The sequence below is a fragment of the Anastrepha obliqua genome, chromosome 4, assembly GCF_027943255.1.
Source record: "Anastrepha obliqua isolate idAnaObli1 chromosome 4, idAnaObli1_1.0, whole genome shotgun sequence".
Classification (NCBI taxonomy): Eukaryota; Metazoa; Arthropoda; class Insecta; order Diptera; family Tephritidae; genus Anastrepha; species Anastrepha obliqua.
The window spans coordinates 5,816,021-5,835,194 of record NC_072895.1 but is presented as its reverse complement, the minus strand read 5'-3'; the positions used below and the strand labels follow the sequence as shown (position 1 = coordinate 5,835,194).

The 19,174-nt window shown below is 38.6% G+C and overlaps 1 protein-coding gene across 1 annotated transcript; it reads right to left on the bottom strand.

Moving 5' to 3' along the window:
* Positions 1-11,274: 11,274 nt before the first annotated feature.
* LOC129246024 (piggyBac transposable element-derived protein 4-like) lies at positions 11,275-12,179 on the bottom strand. The gene is made up of 2 exons (XM_054884526.1): positions 12,117-12,179; positions 11,275-11,984 (listed from the first exon to the last, which is right to left on the bottom strand). Exons 1-2 carry the CDS (start codon positions 12,137-12,139, stop codon positions 11,702-11,704), a joined length of 306 nt encoding a protein of 101 aa, XP_054740501.1. The 5' UTR covers positions 12,140-12,179; the 3' UTR covers positions 11,275-11,701.
* Between the last annotated feature and the right edge of the window lie 6,995 nt (positions 12,180-19,174).

Genomic DNA, 19,174 nt, shown 5'->3' with positions numbered 1-19,174 from the left:
TCACGGCGCAACCCGATTTTTCTGCAGTAAAGTTGCCCCGGACGGCGTCACGGATATAGATATACGCTTCCTAATCGAAAAAGCCAGACGGACATTAGGGATGTTGTATTCAGTACGGCGGAACAATAGCCTGAGTTACTATTTACAGATTAGGTTTTTCAAGACGAATGTAGTGTCGGTACTGCTGTACAGTAGCTCCACCTGGAAAATCACCACCGCTATCGCTTACAAAAGCTTTTGTCAACCACTGTCTAAGGGTTATACTCCGGATATTTTGACAAAACTAGATCTAAACAATGAATTGCTCGAACACGCAAACCTGGAGTTCCTATACATGTGGATTAGAAGACAGAAATTGAAGTGGGTTGGAGAGGTAACATAGCGAAGAAGGCAGTGAAATGGCATCCATTCACAGCGAAAGGAAGAGCGTCTGGGAGGCCAAGAGAAATCTGGAGACGAACTGTGGATCGCGAGACGGTTCAGCTCAGGTTAAGCTGGCAGCAGGTGAAGGCATTATGCATTACCCAGACGAGATGGCTCATAGGTGTTGTTGGTGCCATTATGGGCATTTAAATTACGTTATTTTTCACATATAATTGTTAGAAGCCTTATTTTAAATAGTGAAAATTATAACTTCTTTCATATTTTTTTTTTAAATAATGAAACCTCAAAGAATCTAAATTTTTACATGTTTTTTTTTAAACAAAATCTAAGGGGTTCTCTTCCATGGCTCTAAGAATTAATCACTTTGGTGGCGTTTTGCAAAAAAATACGGGCAATTGAGCTCGCTAAAGCATCAAAGCATAACTTTGAGTGGCGGTTCATATGGCTTGAAGCATTTGCCATTTTGAGCTGAGATTTATGTCTTTTATTTATTAATTTCTTTATAAATTTCCACAAAGTTTGAAACTCGGGTTAATTCGGCTTTTGTAGCAGAAGGAATTATATATATAAAACGCGCGTACACCCTTTTCTTTTGGGTGTTGGGCCGAGCTCCTCCCCTCCTATTTGTGGAGTGCGTCTTGATGTTGTTCCACAAATGATCGGACCTACAGTTTCAAGCCGACTCCGAACGGCAGATATTTTTCAGAAGGAGCTTTTTCATGGCAGAAATACACTCGGAGGTTTGCCATTGCCTGCCGGGGCGACCGCTATTAGAAAAAACTGTTTCTTCATTTTGGTGTTTCACCGAGATTCAAACGTACGTTCTCTCTGTGCATTCCGAATGGTACTGGTGATAAAAAATGGGTCCTTTACAATAATCCTGTTCGTAAACGCCAATGGAATGGATAAAGATGAAACACCAGAACCGACCCCTAGAGATGGCCTTCACCCCAAGAAGATTCTCCTGTCTATTTGGTGGGATATGGCTGGTATTGTTTATTATGAACTTCTGGAGCCAAACCAGACGATAACTGCTGATTACTATTCCCATCAGCTATCAAACCTCAATGAGGCACTTAAAAAAATCGGCCGTCTTTAGTGAACAGACGCTAAGTTTTGTTTCACCGCGACAACGCAAGACCTCATACCGCAATGCAAACATTAGGCAAGCTGAACGAGCTCGGATGGGAGCTAATGCCGCATCCACCATACACTCCGGATATTGCACCTTGAATTATCACCTTTGCCGTGGACTTCAATCCCATATGAGTAACAAGAACTACTCCTCAGGAGAAGCTTTAAGAAGGGATTTCGAAGCGTATTTTGGCTCCAAGGACAAACAATTTTTTGAGCAGGGAATTAAAAATTTGCCTGAACGTCGGGAAGATATTCTAAATAATGAAGGAAAATATATTACTGATTAATAAATACTTTAAACATCTTTTTTATTAATTTTAAAACCACCTTTAAAAAACGCACGAACTTATGGACTGACCGATATTTCTAGAGGTACAACTAGCGCATGACAGCCTTTCAACAAAAGACCAACTCCTTAGTGGAATGTTTTAGTTTAAATAAAGCAAAAGAAATATCGTCAGCTGAAATGGGCATTGAGCCAAAATTGAGCATAGAATTATTATCAGAATAAAAGTCAAAATGAGGCACCCATCATTACACACAAAATTTAATTTTAAAAACTGGAGTCATGTATCTGAAAATATGTTAAATGAATAAATCAGTTTTCGTGCTCCATTATTTTTTATTATTCGTAGTAATTTTTGTAAATTGGGAAAGTTCTCAAGTGCCTAAGACTTCTGTAATACAACGTCGTGTCACATACATAGCTTTGCGTATATGTATGTGTTAAGTAATCGCACAGAATATATTAACGGTAATGTAAACATAATTCAGCCATAATCCTAGCAGATTGTGGGCGCTGCTTTCAAAGCAAAGCCTACAACAATCCGCATTTGCTATGCTATGAATTGAATTTCTAGAAGTCAGGTGTGATTATTAAGCCACAGGCCAATACGAAGGCAGACTTAGCTGCACGGCAAAGGTGTATATTTCAATGCAATTAGGAGGAAGCAGAGAGATATCAGAATATTGAAGATGAAATGAAGCAACAGTCAAGGCGCTCAGCATTTCAAACGAAACCACAGCCCAGCTGTAGCGTCGAGGTGACCGACATTAATAATTTCAACTTGAAGTATATATTTGTAGCACCGAACATATGTGAATGTATGTATGTGTGTGCATTGGCGTGTGCGACTAATTTTCCTTTGTGTGCTACTCTCTGCATAAGCCTTGGAGTTAGTCTTATTGACACCCTATACCAGTCACACGCATATAAATTAATTAGATGAAAAATACTTTGCCGGACGAATGTAAATTTAATGAGCGCCTCAAATTAACGCCCACTCGCCATGGCAAGCAGCTGAAGTGCATACAAGGGAGAGGCAAATTTGGTTGTTGGGGGAAATTCAAGTGCGCTTTGAATGACCTTTTGAAGTGCCCTTGAGGCGGAAAGTTATTTGTAGCCACGAAATGCCTAAAATGCCTTCACAGAATAAACAATCGAAAATGGGAACGAGAAAAAGAGTGAGAGCATAGCCCACATTAGAAAATCCTGCTGTTGCTTTCTTGTGCTTAAAAAATTGTAACAATTGCAATTATTCAGAAACAACAACAAATTCAATATAAATTATGTACAACAGTGGCAATCAACTTTTGAATGACAGATTAAGTACTTCCAAAACAAACACTCTGGGAGTGTTCTAGCGGCTATTTCTATTCCACTTACTGGACATGCCACATCAGTAATGGGGAATGCGCTTGTGCATTTGTGTGTTTGTGTTCGTGAAGGCTTATGAAATTCATATACACGCATTTAATTGAAACATCATTTATCATTTTTCCAACCAACTCACTGCGGCTGCCACTTTGCTGGCGTAGTCGAGCAGGCAAACAAGAAGTTTCCGGTAGCTTTTGTACAGCAACATATTTGGCTTACCAAAAGCCTTAATATAAAAACTAACAAATGTACACACATATAAGCCTACGTATACTTAGTCATTATAAATAGCGATGCGAGGACTTACTGAGATATTAAACTCAATTCGGGATGGTTGCTGGAGAATGTTACGGGATCATGAGACGAATTTTAGCCGAACTGAACTGAACTAAGTGCAGCAAAAAGGAGAAATACTTTCGGTCTTCGTAGAACAACATTATCTATTCTATGTATCGGGTGTTTTTGTAACTGCATGACAACTATCCATATCGATAAGTATGGTTTAATAGCGGTTTGTCCTTGTGTTCAGTAAGGTTGACCCAACACCAAAAATACTAATTATACTCGCACATCTTTGGGAAGCTCATAAGGGAATGTAGTGGTGTTTGGCCGAGCTCCTCCTCCTATTTGTGGCATGCGTCTTGTTATTGTTCCACGAATTGAGGGACCTACAGTTTGAAGCCGACTCCGTACGACAGATACAGGGCCCGCCATCTATCGTTACGGATTTGAACTAGGTATTATTTGAAGAATGGTAACACTTAGCTGTCATCTGATTTGACAGAAAATTAGTTTTATTCTTCGCTGAACGAAACTGATTGTGTATAGGCTCAAAGTGGCCGAGAGTGTTCGTGAATCACCAGGAACATCAGTTCACCGTCGTTCTCAACAATTGGACATTTCGGAGACATCATTGAGACGAATTTTGCGTAAAGACCTTGGTATGACGCCGTACAAAGTCCAATTGGTTCGGCAGCTGAAGCAAACCGACCACCCAATGCGTTCCCGCTTCTTTCCATGGGCTTGGGATCGACTTGAAGAAGATGAAGACTTTTACCGAAAAATCCGATGTCATAGCTGAAATACAGCCGCATACAATCGAAAATGTGTTGAAAAATTGGACCGACCGTATGGGATGGTGCATGGCCAGCCGAGGCGGCCATATGAATGAAGTTGTTTTCCGTCATTAACCGGAAGGATTGTACTTCAAAATAAAAAAAAACAGTTTGGAAAAATATTAAGTAGTTTCTTTTTTATAGCATTTTTAATTCCGTAAAGTTATATGGCGGACCCATATTTTCGATATATCAGGAGGTTTTTCATGGCGGAAATACACTCGAAGGTTTGCCAATGCCTGCCGAGGGGCGACCGCTATTAGAGAAAACTGGTTTATTAATTTTGGTCTTTCACCGACATTCGTACCTATGTTCCCTCTGAATTCCGAATGGTAGTCACGCACCAATGCATTCGGTTACGGCGGCCGCATCCATTAGGTGACTCAAAAACAACAAAGCCACTGGAGCAGACTGACTTCCCGCCGAGCTATACAAAGCTGGAGTGTAGAGCTGACAAACCGCATGCACCAGGATAAAGGATAAGGTCGGGTGATGCATGCCAAGCCAATGGAATCTGAGTGTGCTGTGTCCAATACATAAGAAGGGTGATCCTGCAATCTTGCAATCCTGCAAATTAGCACGGGATAAGCCTGCTTAACATCGCACACAAGGTCCTGCCGAGCGTATTGTGTGAGAGAATGAAGCCCATCGTCAACCAACTGATTGAACCCTATCAATGCGGCCTCAGACCTGGTAAGTCCGCCACAGATCAAATCTTCACAATACGCCAAATCCTGGAGAAAGCCCACGAAAAACAATTCGACGCGCACCACCTCTTCGTCGATTTCAAAGCCGCCTTTGATAGCACGGATATAAATTACTTCTATGCCGTTATATCTGTCTTCCCCCTATAACTCTTGTCAACAGGTGTTACTTTGCACTCAGTAGGCAACTGAGAAGTAGAGCTCTTTTTCAAAGGACTAAACTGGCTTTCTATAAAATGCTCATCATTCCCGACCTAATATATAGTGCTGAAGCATGGACGATGTCACCAGCGGAGGAAAACGTTTAGGGAGCCTTCGAGAGAAAGATTGTCTTCAGTCGAGCTTTCTAACTGGCAACAACGAGCGCAGGACAGAAACAGCTGCCGCGCCATTTTGGATTCGGCCAAAACCGATACATGGCTATAGCGCCACAGAAAAAAGTCATGCACCAAACCACGGCTACGGTGTACACTCAGGTTAAAAAAGTAAAAGGGTTGATAGTCCAGGAGGAAATGAAAGAAATGATAGAGAGAAAGGGATAGGATAGAATTGAGACAGAGACGGAGATAGGTAGTCCTGTGAGAATTTCCCAGATTGAGGGAATGGATTTTACTTATTGTTATTACATGGAAACCCAAAATTCGTAGTCTTGCTCTAGCAAAGGCGTATCCCCAAAGAAAATGCTCAGTCCTACCCGCCTCCTCTAAGCAAGTAAGCCAAATCGGGTCCTCAATGATGCCAATGGTTATCGTATGCTGACCCTATGGGTTGTGTCCTGTAATAATACCGACTATCAAACGAATGACTTTTCTTCCAAGTTTTAGAAGAAAATTCCACAGTTTTCTGTTCGGGTTTGTCACATAACACTTTTCAGTTCTGCAGCGTTCTAGACCGGACTATCGCTCTTTATGCAGATTGCCTATCGCTGATCCAATTCATGACTACTGTAGAACTGATTCCGGTTATTGGCTCTGGTCCTTGTGGGTTATATTCTTGAACAATCTTTGAGGTTTGCTTTGCGCTCTCCAGGGCCCTTAGTGCCGTCTGACTGTTACTAAAGACTCCAATCTGTTTCCCCGTTTCTTCAGTGAATTCAATAAAAAACTGTTCATAGCAAAAATTCTTTACTATAGATTATTTCTCAGCAGAATATGAGTTACTTTTTATTCTGAAAACATTACTCTCTAGGTGGCGCTGGCAGCGAGATATTTCAAAAAACTCTCTTCCACATAAAAAACCAACTGCTATTTGGAGCCAGAGCTCCATTTATAGAAAACATCAAGACGCACAGCACAAATAGAAGGAAGAGCTCGACCGCAATGCAGCGAATTACGAACACCATAGAGATGGGAACTCTACGTTCTATATCAGGATACAATAGACTCGATCACCCGATCACTCGAAACGAAGAGTGCGCCTTATCATTTCGAAATTGAAGATGTAGCTAAGCCGACAGATTAAAAGAATGATCACGGGCGATTCGTGAAGGCAGCAAAGCTAGACAGACGATTGTTACGCGACCGCTAAGTAGACCCCGAAGAAAATGGCATGAGTGATGTGCTTCCGGCTCTCGATCCGAATAGAAAATATATACGTAGGTACGTAAACAATGTGCAATTTTTATTGTTAATCTAATGTTGTTATAAAGCAGGTCATAAACCTAACAAAGTTGAAGAAGAAGAAGTGGAAGAAGATTCTAATATTTTGCATTTTTCCCCCGATCTACTGAATAACCGATAACGAAATTAGCTAATAACCTAGAACAATTTCGTCTGTTCTGAAAAAGTAAAAACAAAACACTAATCCAAGCCATTTTCGGGACACACATCGCTAATACTCCAATACTTAAATTAACCACAAAAATGAATGAACTTTTTGTAGTAAATAAGATCGATTTCCCCAACTTTTCGCTAAAATTTTGCCCTTCAAATTGCCCTCAACAACTCAACTTAAGTCAATTCACTGCCACTTTATTCGTCAAGTGCGCTAACTTCCGTTGAATTTGCCTAAAACCAGCACAGAGGTATTCGCCGCTCCTGCTGGGCTGATGTGGCATGTCATGTGGTCGGATTGGCGTGTGGCGTATGCGGAAGTTTGGCGCTTTTTATTTGCTTTCTGTTTTTTCTTTGCTCTTGAGGCACTTATAAATTGACAACTCACGCAGGAAACAGGCGTTTATCCTGACCGTTGGCTGACATGGCCGTGGTGTGGTGGCAATAGTGTGCGGCGTCAGGCTGCCATGAAATTTATTTATTAAACAGTTTGGTTCTTTTTTTTCGAAATTAGCGCCAAGTCATTTTTCTTTTACATATTAAAATTATACTTACATACTTGAGTATGCGCTACTACTCGCGCTCGCCATGGCCTTCACTGCCAATACCACTTGAAATGTGAACTTGCCGAGCTGGACTCACTCAATTCTTGAGGGACTGTCACCGTTTGACGCGTGTGGGAGCTCGCTCGAAAACGCTGTATCATACTTTGCGAAATTACTTGATGTGTTTGTTGTGCTGGCGTTTGTTGTGTATGCTATTTACTGTTACGATTTGTCAAGCTTTGACAGTTTGCTATTGGATATTAGCATTACTTCAGTTTCTTCTTTACTGTTTCTGTTTCCGTTTCGTGGTAGTTTGGTGCGTTAATTGCGTAGGAAATTGCAGATTATTTTAATCACTTTCATCTCCGTACTTTATATTGTCTGACATATTATTTCCAACACATGATTAATGACGTGGAGTAGCAATGAAATTACAAATACGCGTAAGGACTGCTTAAAATGAAAATCTAGGGAAAGATTTAACTACTTTTTGTTGGGAATTTTTACCAAGGGTATCGAGTGTGCAAAAACAAGGAAGCTAAAATAAACACAGAGAATGCAAAAACATTGAGTAGATGGCAAGAATACTTCAGTAATCTTCTGAATATAGAAAATGCAACAAACTGCGGTCCACACTGTATAATAGAGTGGGCCGAAAAAAAATCTTTTTTAGTATCGAATTCTAATAGTGCGGAAAAGTTGCGCTGTTAGACTAATAAAGTGTGTGCCATTTCAACCCAATCGCACGATATCTTCTGTCGCCAGCAGAGGCCTCAAAATTGATATTCTGAACAATTTTATTTTTTTTTTCTCAATGCATACATTCCGGAGCACATTTCACACCAAAAATAAGGACTATAAACTAACCAGACTTAAATTTATCCAAGATTAAGCACCTGTACACTATAAAATAATAATAAAACATTATTGGTTGTGTAGTTTTTGCCTACTTTTTATTGCGAGAATACAAGTACATAAATATTTTTGTAGCCCAGAACCCACCACGTGGAGGTTGCTCCACTTTGGGTTACTATTTTTTTGTTTTTTGTTTCTTTTTTTTTTAATTTTATTATTTTTTTTTTAATTTTTTTTTTTTTTTAATTCTTATTATTTTTTATTTTATTTTTTTTTTTTTAATTGGTGTTCTTTTTTTCATGTTTTACAATATTGCGTAAAGAAATTATAAAATAAAAAACATTTCAAGAAACTCCCTTTTGTTTAAACGTAAAGCAATAGTTTATTTCATATTTATCAAATCAGAGGAAGTGCTTTGTTGTCCAAATGAGGCATAGTTTGACGGTATGCTAAAGTGCACCAAATGAATCCATTCCGAGCATCACTTCCGTATACTTGAAACGATCCTTCAGTAACGAGATTCACCACAGAATTTTTTATTAGTAATTTGCTTGGTCATCTCATCGCGGCGTCGTTCTCTTTCTATAAGTTTCTTTGTTTCAGGTAGGTCCACTTTTCCGATACGGCCATACGAGCACTTCTTTGGTCTGACAGAAAAGCTTGCTCTTTTTGAGGAACTTTTTTTCTCTTGGACATGAGCAAGTTGTAAAATCCTGACACTTACAAGCTGAAATATCAAAAAGTCAGGAAGCATTCGCCTTAACCCTAGAAAACTAAACCCTTTTTTTTAAACGCTTAGAACTAAAGCTCGCCTATCAGGCTACTTTTTAAAAAACAAAATTCTTCTCCAATTTTTGTTGAGTTTTTGTATTGCTCATTGGCTTTATTTGTTTTTGGTCACAGTTTGAAACATAGAGAATATAACTATTCAATACTGCCACATTTATCATACCGTAAAACATACATAATGGCCAACGCCTGGTTTTGCGGCTGCAGCTGGCATGACAACACATCTGATCAAAAGTGTCAACAACACCTTTTGTTGCATTATAGGATTCAATAATTACAGGTTTTTTTGATAGTGAGTTAAGTGTGGGTTCGTCGTGCATAGTTGATATTATAAGAACAGTTTTATGAGGTTTTGCTTTATAGCTAACAAGACTTAACTTATCATGGAAACCGAACATGGATGTTCCAATACGACGGGATGTATTATGCTTGAACTCATCTGGAATTTCTTTTTTGTTAGTTTTGATTGTTCCAATTAAAGTTAACTTTTGAGGATTCGCTAATAGCTGTTCTGCCAATGGTATGGAAGTGAACCAATTGTCTGCAGTTATGTTTCTATTTGTTCCATGTATAGTTCTAGTGAGAAGCTTACAATAATAAGAACCTAACGCCTTCGCCAGCTAATGTATTAAAATTTTTTCCCAAATATGGTGAAGCATCAAACATATATTTAGTTCTGACATCGCAGACTAACACAATTTTTATTCCGTATTTAGCTAGTTTGTTTGGTATGTACATTCGGAATGGACATCGACCTCTAAATGCTAGTAGCTGTTCGTTTATTGTCACATATGACAATGGTTTAAAGTTATCTCTACATTGCTGAATAAAAATGTCCCATATGTTTCTAATGGGAGCAAATTTATCGGTCTTTCTTCTATTTTCTCGTGTGCCGCTCATCAAAATGAAGGCAATTTATAAGAAATCTGAAACGTTCCATAGTCATTGTAGCAACATTTTTAGATCCGCAGAGCAAAGGATCAAAAAGCTCTTTAGTTGACAAATGGTTGTTCTTTAGCGCACCACTTAAAACCAAAATTCCAAAGAGAGCACGAAGTTCTTCTGTTCTAGTTAATGATGTGGTTGTGGTTTGTTTTTTGTAATTATTGGATTTAACTTTAATGTCTTCGTTGGTATGAAGAAGAATTTCTTCAATTATATTTACTGTGAAAAATTTTTCAAAACAAGTTTGGATCAATTAGGCTATCGTCTGAATCGAAATCCTTTTCTAAATTGTCCTCTATTTCGCTTCCATTTAGCGACAGCTCCTCCAGCCATTTTTCTATATTATTTGGGAGTCAGAAGTACACATCTCACACAAGAGACTACTATAATGGTTTGAAAGCTCGTGCTGCCACTTGCATTCAATCATAATGAAATACGTAAAAATGGCAATCTTTGCGCCTCAGAGTTTTCTAGGGTTAAAGTCATCAGCACGTATTTTCAAAGCAGGACTTCTATGTGCAGAATGCAAACCCTTTTTAATTCCTCTGTACTTTTTATAATACTCATTTATCATGTATATTACGCGTGAATTCGAAACTATGGGAATATAAGCCTTGTTATAAATGATTTTCTTGGCAACTTGTCCGGCTATGATCGAAAATGCCGGCTCTCGTTTCCTCCTACTCTACTCCCAGTTCCCGTCTTTGAAAAAAACAACCTCTCATTACATCTTCATAACTTGGTAGTTGATGATCTGGCAAATCTTTAGGACTTCCAAACAATGGGCAATTAACCCTACAGTAGTCGCGCCCCTGAAACTGACGTAATTGGTCGCGCGGTCTACATATGTAATCCATTTTAAAATTAAAAATACAAAAGATAAATATTTAACTCTTCCATTGCTTTTGTTTTAAGTATTCTTGTTATTGTTTAATTTATTAATATTAATCAAAAATAACATAAATAAACTTTCTGTTCTTACATAAAATAAATAAAAACCAAAATTTCATTTTTTAACAAAAAATTAAGATACTTCACAAAAGTATAAAATATATATAAAATAACCAGAAGATAATTGAGATGTTTTAATTGTTTTCGAAACATGACGAACATACAGTCTTGGAATGATTAGGACAAATGAATTTATTGCAAACGTTACACACTTTACGGGTGCTTTTATTACGGGCCCTTCCACAATCGTAGCAACGACCGACGTAGTTATTGTGCGTTGGACCTTGATGACTTACAACTTGTGGAAGATCCAAGAAGTCTTTTATTTTAAATGTCAGTGTTCTAGGTAGCATGGTAAGTGTTGATCTTTGGTGAGCCAGTGGTTTCATCCAAGACAAGGCTAAGTCTATGAGAAAATCACGCCTTTTGACAGATTCATAGTTACGGTTTGCAGTGTAAATGCATAATGCGTTGAGAGCATTGAGGTTTACAAGATTATAGAACTTAGTCAGCGGCCACCTTCTCGAATTCCTAGATACGTCATAAAGAGAACACATCTTGTCAACCAGATCAACGCCATTTTTAGTGCGATTATAGTATGTTATTATTTCCGGCTTTCGTTGATCTCCGGTGTCAGAATCAATCGCTGTATCGTTGTGCATTGTAGACATGGCTATTACTACTTTGTTGGCTTTTGGTACATAAGAAACCAGAGTATATGGAGAGTGAGTGATTTTGAGGAGCATATTGTTAGAGGCAATTCTAAATTCCCGGGGAACTTCTCTTTTATCTTTTCGAACGGTAGCAACCATTGTAATTCCATTATCAAATCATTGCTTTGCTATTTTCAGAGAGGAAAACCAATTGTCCATAGTAATATGATATGTCTATTCAAAATTGGTTGCACCATTCTCACCACGATATCAAATCTCTCGTCGCTTAACCGAAATGGACCTTCGGGTTGTTGGCCGGCGTAAATTTCTAAGTTATAGGTGTATGGGTAATGAACATCTACAAGTGCAAAAACTTTCAGTCCATACTTAGCAGGTTTATTTGGAATATACTGCCGAAAAGAACAACGCCCTCTGAAGGACAAGAGTTGTTCGTCCAAAGTCATTTCAGCAGAGTAGCTGAAATTTACATATGCAAATATTATAAGAAAAGTTCCACAAAATTGTAAAATGAAAAATTATGCCAAAAGTCCACTTTTATTTACAAAGTATAACTAGCTATTAGCATAAAACCTAATTTAAAATACTTACGTAATCGGTCGCGCGGCATACATACGTAGACCATGAATTTCACGAACCTCTAGCGACACAACTGCATGCGACAATTAACAGCGGAAAACTGAGAGTGACTCTCAATTTGTTAGTTACAAGTAGCAAAAATCTCCGATGAAATCGATGCACGATTTTCAAGAAATTTAAAATTTAACAATGGTGGATTACATATGTAGACCGCGCGACTGCTGCAGGGTTAAACGTTTGTCTTAGGGAAAATTTGGTTAATGCGATTGCCGTCATATAAACTTTTAATAAAAGATTATAATTAAATGCTTTTATACGAAAGAATAAAAAATAGACAAAGTAATTGCTGTAAATTCAGTAATTGCTGCGAGTTGAGTATAAGGACAAGCTACTGCGAGCTCATAAACGTATTGCTTGATCAAACAAACAGAGTGGAGTGTAGTGAGTTAAATTGTTTCGGTTGGCCTTCTCATATAAAATTTCTATTTAACGCATACCGGTATGATAACAAATAGTATTTTCAAAAAAGTTAAAATTGTTCAGAATTTATACTGAAATGTTAAAATTTGAGGCCTCTGCTGGTGACAGAAGATATCGTTCGAATGGGCTGAAATTTGGCATACACTTTATTAGTCTAACAATGCAACTTTTCCGCACTATTATAATTCGATCCTAAAAAAAAATTTTTTTTCGCGCTCACTCTACTGTAAAGGGTGTTTTTTTTAGAGGTTAGGTTTTCAAGATGAAATAAAACGTATATAATTTAATGTTATGGCCAAGAATTTAGCTTTATTATAAAGATAAGGGTTTGCCATTATGTTTTAAAAATGATTTCGGGCAAGTGGCCGCCGCGGATGGCTCGAATAAATTCCAATTGGGGCCGTATGTCAGCAATAACGCGCCGAATATTCTCTTCCAAGACGTCAATCGTCTCGGGCTTATCTGCGTAGACAAGCGACTTCACATAGCCCCACAAGAAATAGTCCAGCTGTGTTATAACGCACGATCTTGGAGGCCACGCCACAGGTCCACGGCGCGAGATAATGCGCTCACCAAAAGTTTCCTTCAATAAATCGATTGTTGCGTTGGCTGTATGGCATGTAGCGCCGTCTTGTTGGAACCAAAGGTCGTCCACATCAACATCGTCCAATTCAGGCACGAAAAAGTCATTAATCATAGCTCTATAGCGCTCTCCATTGACTGTAACATTATGGCCGGCTTCATTTTTAAAGAAATATGGACCAATGATTCCCTCTGCCCATAGAGCACACCAAACAGTGACTTTTTGAGGATGTAACGGCGTCTCAGCAATGGCTTGTGGATTATGTTCACTCCAAATGCGACAATTTTGCTTATTGACATACCCATTCAACCAAAAGTGAGCTTCATTGCTGAACAAAATTTTCTTGTGAAAATCGGAATCGGTGGCCATCTCGTTTTGGGCCCATTCACCGAACGTGCGACGCGCTTGATGGTCGTTCGGCTTCAATTCTTGTACGAGTTGGATTTTGTAAGCCCGCTAACCAAGATCCTTCCGCAAAATCTTCCATAAAGCGGATGGGCACATCTCCAATTGCTGCGCGCGACGGCGGATGGACTCATTCGGGTCTTCTTCGATACTCTGCTCCACAGCAGCAATAGCGTCTTCGGTGCGCACTGTACGACATCTCTGAGGATGCGTATTATCCACTAGAGCAAACGTGGTGCGAAACCGATCCATGTTTAATCGAATTAGTGACTCTGATGGACGATTATGTCGACCGAATATTGGACGCAGCGCACGATGCGTCGCGCGAACCGAACTATTATTTTCGTAATAAATTTGCACGATTTGCAACCTTGTTCAGGTGTAAGTCTATTCATTATGAAATGGCAAACCAAACTGAGTATAAATCAAGTGACAGCTGTCAAAAAGACCATCTACGAAAAAAGTAGTGCCAACTTGAAAACCTAACCTCTAAAAAAAACACACTGTATAAGTAGGACATACTTTACAGTAGAAAACTTCATAGAAGCACCGTCTCGATTGCTACCGAAATCTCAAAAGCTAGCAATGTATAAAACGCTTGTAAGACCCATACTAACACATAGCAGCGAGATATGGGTACTTGAAACAACAGACATCGACCAAATATGAACTGAGGCTTGAAAGAAAAATACTGCCACAGACAACCAATTGGACGAAGCAGTCGAGGGAGACCAAATAAACGCTGAGTTGATGAGGTCATAGCCGACCTGCGGAGAATGGGGATCACAAACTGCAAGACATAGCAGAGGATCGACCGGATTGGAGAACCCTAGTTGTGGCAGCAATGGTCTGCACAAGACTGCAGTGCTAATGATGATGATCGAGTGTAAAGTTGCATCGAAAAATTTCTAAATGCAGAAATGCAGCAGCCGGCGTTATACGCAGACGGGTGATAAAAAAAAATTAAATTTTTTAGAGATTTTCTTGAAAAAATATTTTTATATATTTATTATTTGTATTTACATTTTGTTATATGTTTTCCATTAATACAAAATATGCATTGCTGTACTTTTTTAATTTATGTTAAGATTATTTTATTTTGAAATATTAATTTTTAAAGCTGCTGTAGCCAATTTCACTCAGAAGTCCATTTATTAGAAGCTTTACATATTTGGAAAATCAAGCAACAAAAAAAATTTCCTTTGCATTAAGTGCTAATCAAGTGCAATTCAATCGAAGGAAACAGCAGAATTTTTTACAGGGTCCGGCCTTGAAGTTTAACCGATTAAGAAGGCCATAAATATAGTTTGGAAAATTAATTTTAATCAATTCAAACTGAAAATAATACAAAATTAAGAATCAATTTACTTTTGCTCGATATGACCACCTTTTGCCTTGACTAAGGCCTTGAGACGGTCCAGAAAGGAATCCCAAGCTGCCCGAATGTGACTTGCAGGTAGTTTGGCCCACTCGCGGACGATGGATTTTTTCAAAGCTTCGAGAATAGTGAATCTTTAGTTTGGACCTTGCGCTGCTAAATGGCCCAAAAAGAATAATCCAGCGGATTCGCGTCTGGTGAATTTGAGAGCCACTGTGTGGACGTTATGAAGTTCGGAATGTTGTTTTTACCCATTCTTGGTTCACTCGAGCTTTGTGAGATGGTGCCGAGTCCTGTTAAAACTTCCATGCTTTGCCCCCGAAATTTTTGTCTGCCCACGGCTTCAAAGCAACCTCGAGAATACTTTCCCGATAATATTTCGCATTTATCTTGACGGCAGGCTCGATGAAAACGATTGGAGAGCTCCCATCTGCGGTTACAGCGGCCCAAATCATTACCTGTGGCGAGTGCTGCCTCCTGGATGTCAATCGATGACTCAAATTCTCGTATGATCGGTCGGTCAAATAATCCCTATGGTTTTGAAAAAATATTAAACTTATTAATTTAACCATTTCGCCTTTAAAAGCACGGTTTTGAGAACAGCGCGGTTCAAGTTTCAAAAGCAGACCTCCGCAGTGGTCGCATACAGGACCGTACGCAGTTAAGAACTCGGTTCAGGAGAAAGCTACTTTAGCGTGCTTTCTCTTGAGCCAGAGTACTTCAAGTCCGGAATGTAACGATATGTCCAATGGCCGTTGTTGGAATTGTCCAATCTTCCTTGCCAGACTTGCATGCAGGTTTCTCTTGCCGTAGAACGGCCGATTTAACTCTCGAAAAGACTTGCCGCCTTTCTGCAAATAGATTGAATATATTCCGGCTACTACTATTGCTGTGTCATAGAAGAAATCGAAGCCATTTCAGAGGACTCTGATACGGACGATGAATTACGAAATGCTACTATCAGTGAAGATGAAGAAGATTAAAATTTTGGTTTTGGTTGGTTTATCTGAAGGAACAATCGAAGAGATTTAAATTTCTGGATGTCAGGAAGATAATACGCATTGCCTTGGTTAGACTGTGTGTGGACATAAATAAGATGAAGTAGATGAGATCGCTATTGAATCATATTCTGGGCTTCTTCTTCTAGCTAGAATCAATCACATGATGGAGCACTTGAATGTTTGTGTCCAATTTTCAAGTCGACGATGAGTCTGCTCAGATTTCAAAATATCTGCCCGCGATATAAGGCTCGGCAAGAAAGCTGATGAAAATAAGAGGCGAGCTCGCGATTAGCTGGCTTCAATCAGAGATGTTTGGAAATGGTGAAAGAATAGTACTTGTATACAAAAAAGAATGTGCTATGCTAGTGAATTCAGTGCAGTTGATGAACAATGAATGATATTTAGTAAACGTTGCCAATTCAGGCAATATAACCGATTGAATCCTGGAAAATATGGTATTGAAATATGGGTACTGTGGGCCAGCCAAACTAATTTTGCGTGGTCGTGGTCTCAATCGATCCAACAGCACAAAATAAATAGCAGTAATAAATGTGTTAGCAGCAAAAAGATTCACTTGTAAGGTTCATTCCGAGGCATCGATCAGATATATTGACTGCCAAACACAAGCCTAAGAACTCTATAGTTTTTTCTTTTATAAATAAATTTTATATTTTTTAAATGAAAAATGCTACAAAACTTGAATTATTAGCAAAATATTTTCTTTCATATATTGGGCAAAACTGAACCATGAACGTCACTTTTTTTTGCTAATTTACTCTAGTACGTAAATAGTGGAGGTGCCGTTTATGTTACGTGTTACTTATAAGTAATTTAACTACATACAAACATACATACATATATAAATATTAATATTTATGTACTACATAAGAAATAACACATGACCAAAAATTTATAGCGCAATGAAAGTAGGCAGCCACAACACCAACGAAATGCACAAAGTTATAAAGCGAAAATTACAAAAAATAAAAACCGTGCCCAACGATAAGAGCAAAACGTAACCACGAGAAATGAAGAGTGCAGAAAATTTCTGTTTCGTAATTGGAAATGAAAATACTTTTATTTATTTGGTTATGATTTAAGCTGGCTGTCGGCGTCTGGTAGTAGCAAAGGCGCCTGCTGTATTGGAAGGAAGGAAGGAAAACCTCCTACACAGGCACCATTTCAATAAGAGCAGCCCATAAAAGCTGCTTAATAATGCTGCCAAGAAGTACTCGTACAAGTATGTAATGAAAATAAAATTTCAATAACAATAAAGAGTTTCAACAGCGACAAAGGCAATGTGGTACTACTATGTAATTCGGCGCTGGCGCACAGTGTATGGCATTCGAGTAATTAGTATTCAATATAATAGGAAACTAATTGAATGAATATATTTTAATGCCGATATGTCGGGGTTGAAGGGTTTGGAGCAGGCCGTGATGCACCTCCCAAACAGCTCGATGGTATTCATCTCTGGAAGTACTCATGGTAAGGCAGGGAAATTTGATAGAACTGCATATTTTATCAATACCTTATTTTTAGCGAAAAGTGAAAGGTATTGAATTGTTGTTACAATATTATATTTTATTCAAAAATAGCTGCAGGATCTAATTTTTTAAAAATGTAATTTTTTTTTTTGAAATGCTCGTAAATCATTTTGGAAAATATGGCCTAGACCCGAATTAAATTTTTTTTTGTTATCAAAACACACTCTTGAATAGAGTGGGACCACGATTCAGGAACCACAAAAACATATATATCATTTTTTTTTTAATTTTTCCGGTGAATATTCTGTGTTTAACCTTGAACCCGCAAAGATAAATGAATAACGAACTTTTACTCAACAGCTCCAAAAATATATTTAGCAATTTTTTTTAATTCTTCCAGTGAATATTCTGTGTTTAACCTTGAACTGACCTTCAATTTGAAACCGCAAGGATAAATGAATAACGAATTCGGACTCAACAGCTCCAAAACCTTATATATCAATTTTTGGAAATTTTTCCAGTGAATAATCTGTGCTTGACTTTGAACTGACCTTCAATTGGCACCGCAAGGACAAATGTATAAAGAATTCGTATTCAACAGCTACAAAAACTTATATTATATATAAATTTTTGGAAATTTTTCCGGTGAATATTTTAGGTTTGTCCTAAAAACGAAATAGTTTTTTAAGTTTCTAGGTATTTAGGGGACTGTTTCACCTCTTAGGGAGGTTATCAATTTGCGATACTACAATAAAAAATGCCTAACGGAATTGGAATACATACAATTTTTTATTTTAAAAGTTTTCCAGAATTTTTCATAAAAATACCTCTACCGCAGGGTGGTGTCCTTTCGCCCCTACTTTGGCTAGTTGCTATTGACGAAGTTCTAATAATGCTAAATAAGGGTTGGGTTAAGGTAGTAGCAGACGCCGTTTCCTTCAGTCTTGGCTGAGATTTTGGAAAGGTCACTGGCTGTACTCAGTCACTGGGCTGCCACTTGCGGCCTCCGAGTCAACTCTGACAAAACGGAGCTGGTGCTATTTACCAGAAAAAATAAACCTCCACCTTTTTGACTTCCCAAATTAAACAACCACGTTCTCCCGCTTTCAATGGAAGTTAGGTATCTTGTAACTCCATTGGAAGCTATACATTGAAAATCGGGTAAAGAAGGCCAGTATAGTCTTCTACTCCTGGAAATCTATGTTTGGAAAAAATGGGGACTCAGGCCACAGGTCGTGCTGTTTTGCTAATTTTATCTTACTAACCAATTTTAAAATTAGGCGTCCAGTTTGGTGGGAAGCTTTTCGGAAGGGCTATAATAACACTAAGCTGAGGAGGGTGCAAAGGACTGCATGCATTGGCATCACCGCAGCATGTAAAACTTGCCCCAGTGCTGCTCTGAATGTCCTTTTGCACTTACTTCCTAGAGACTTTTCCGTTATTTCCATCGAAGCTCAAAGTGCAGTCAGGTTAAATGAGATTGGCCTCTGGAAGCAATCTCTCAAGGGGCATGGTTACATTTTCGGGCAGTTAACACAGTATTTCTCCGAACTTCGGCCAGATCTCTCTATTCGCAAACTAGAGTTTGAGGGTCGAGCTACGGCAATCTTCCCAAATAGGCAGGATTGGATCGAGGGGAAAATCTGCAACGAAGCTTGCACCTCTATGTTCACTGACTGTTCCAAGATGGAATCTGGAGTCGGAGCAGGGTTTTTCTCTAAATCAGCCAATTTATC

Bases quoted from the DNA above. Each gene is read 5' to 3' on its own strand.
- LOC129246024 (XM_054884526.1), bottom strand. From the start codon at position 12,139: ATGTATGCCGCGCGACCGATTAC. The intron at 11,985-12,116 runs GTAAGTATTTTA...TGTAAATTTCAG, and splicing joins TATGCCGCGCGACCGATTAC to CTACTCTGCTGAAATGACTT.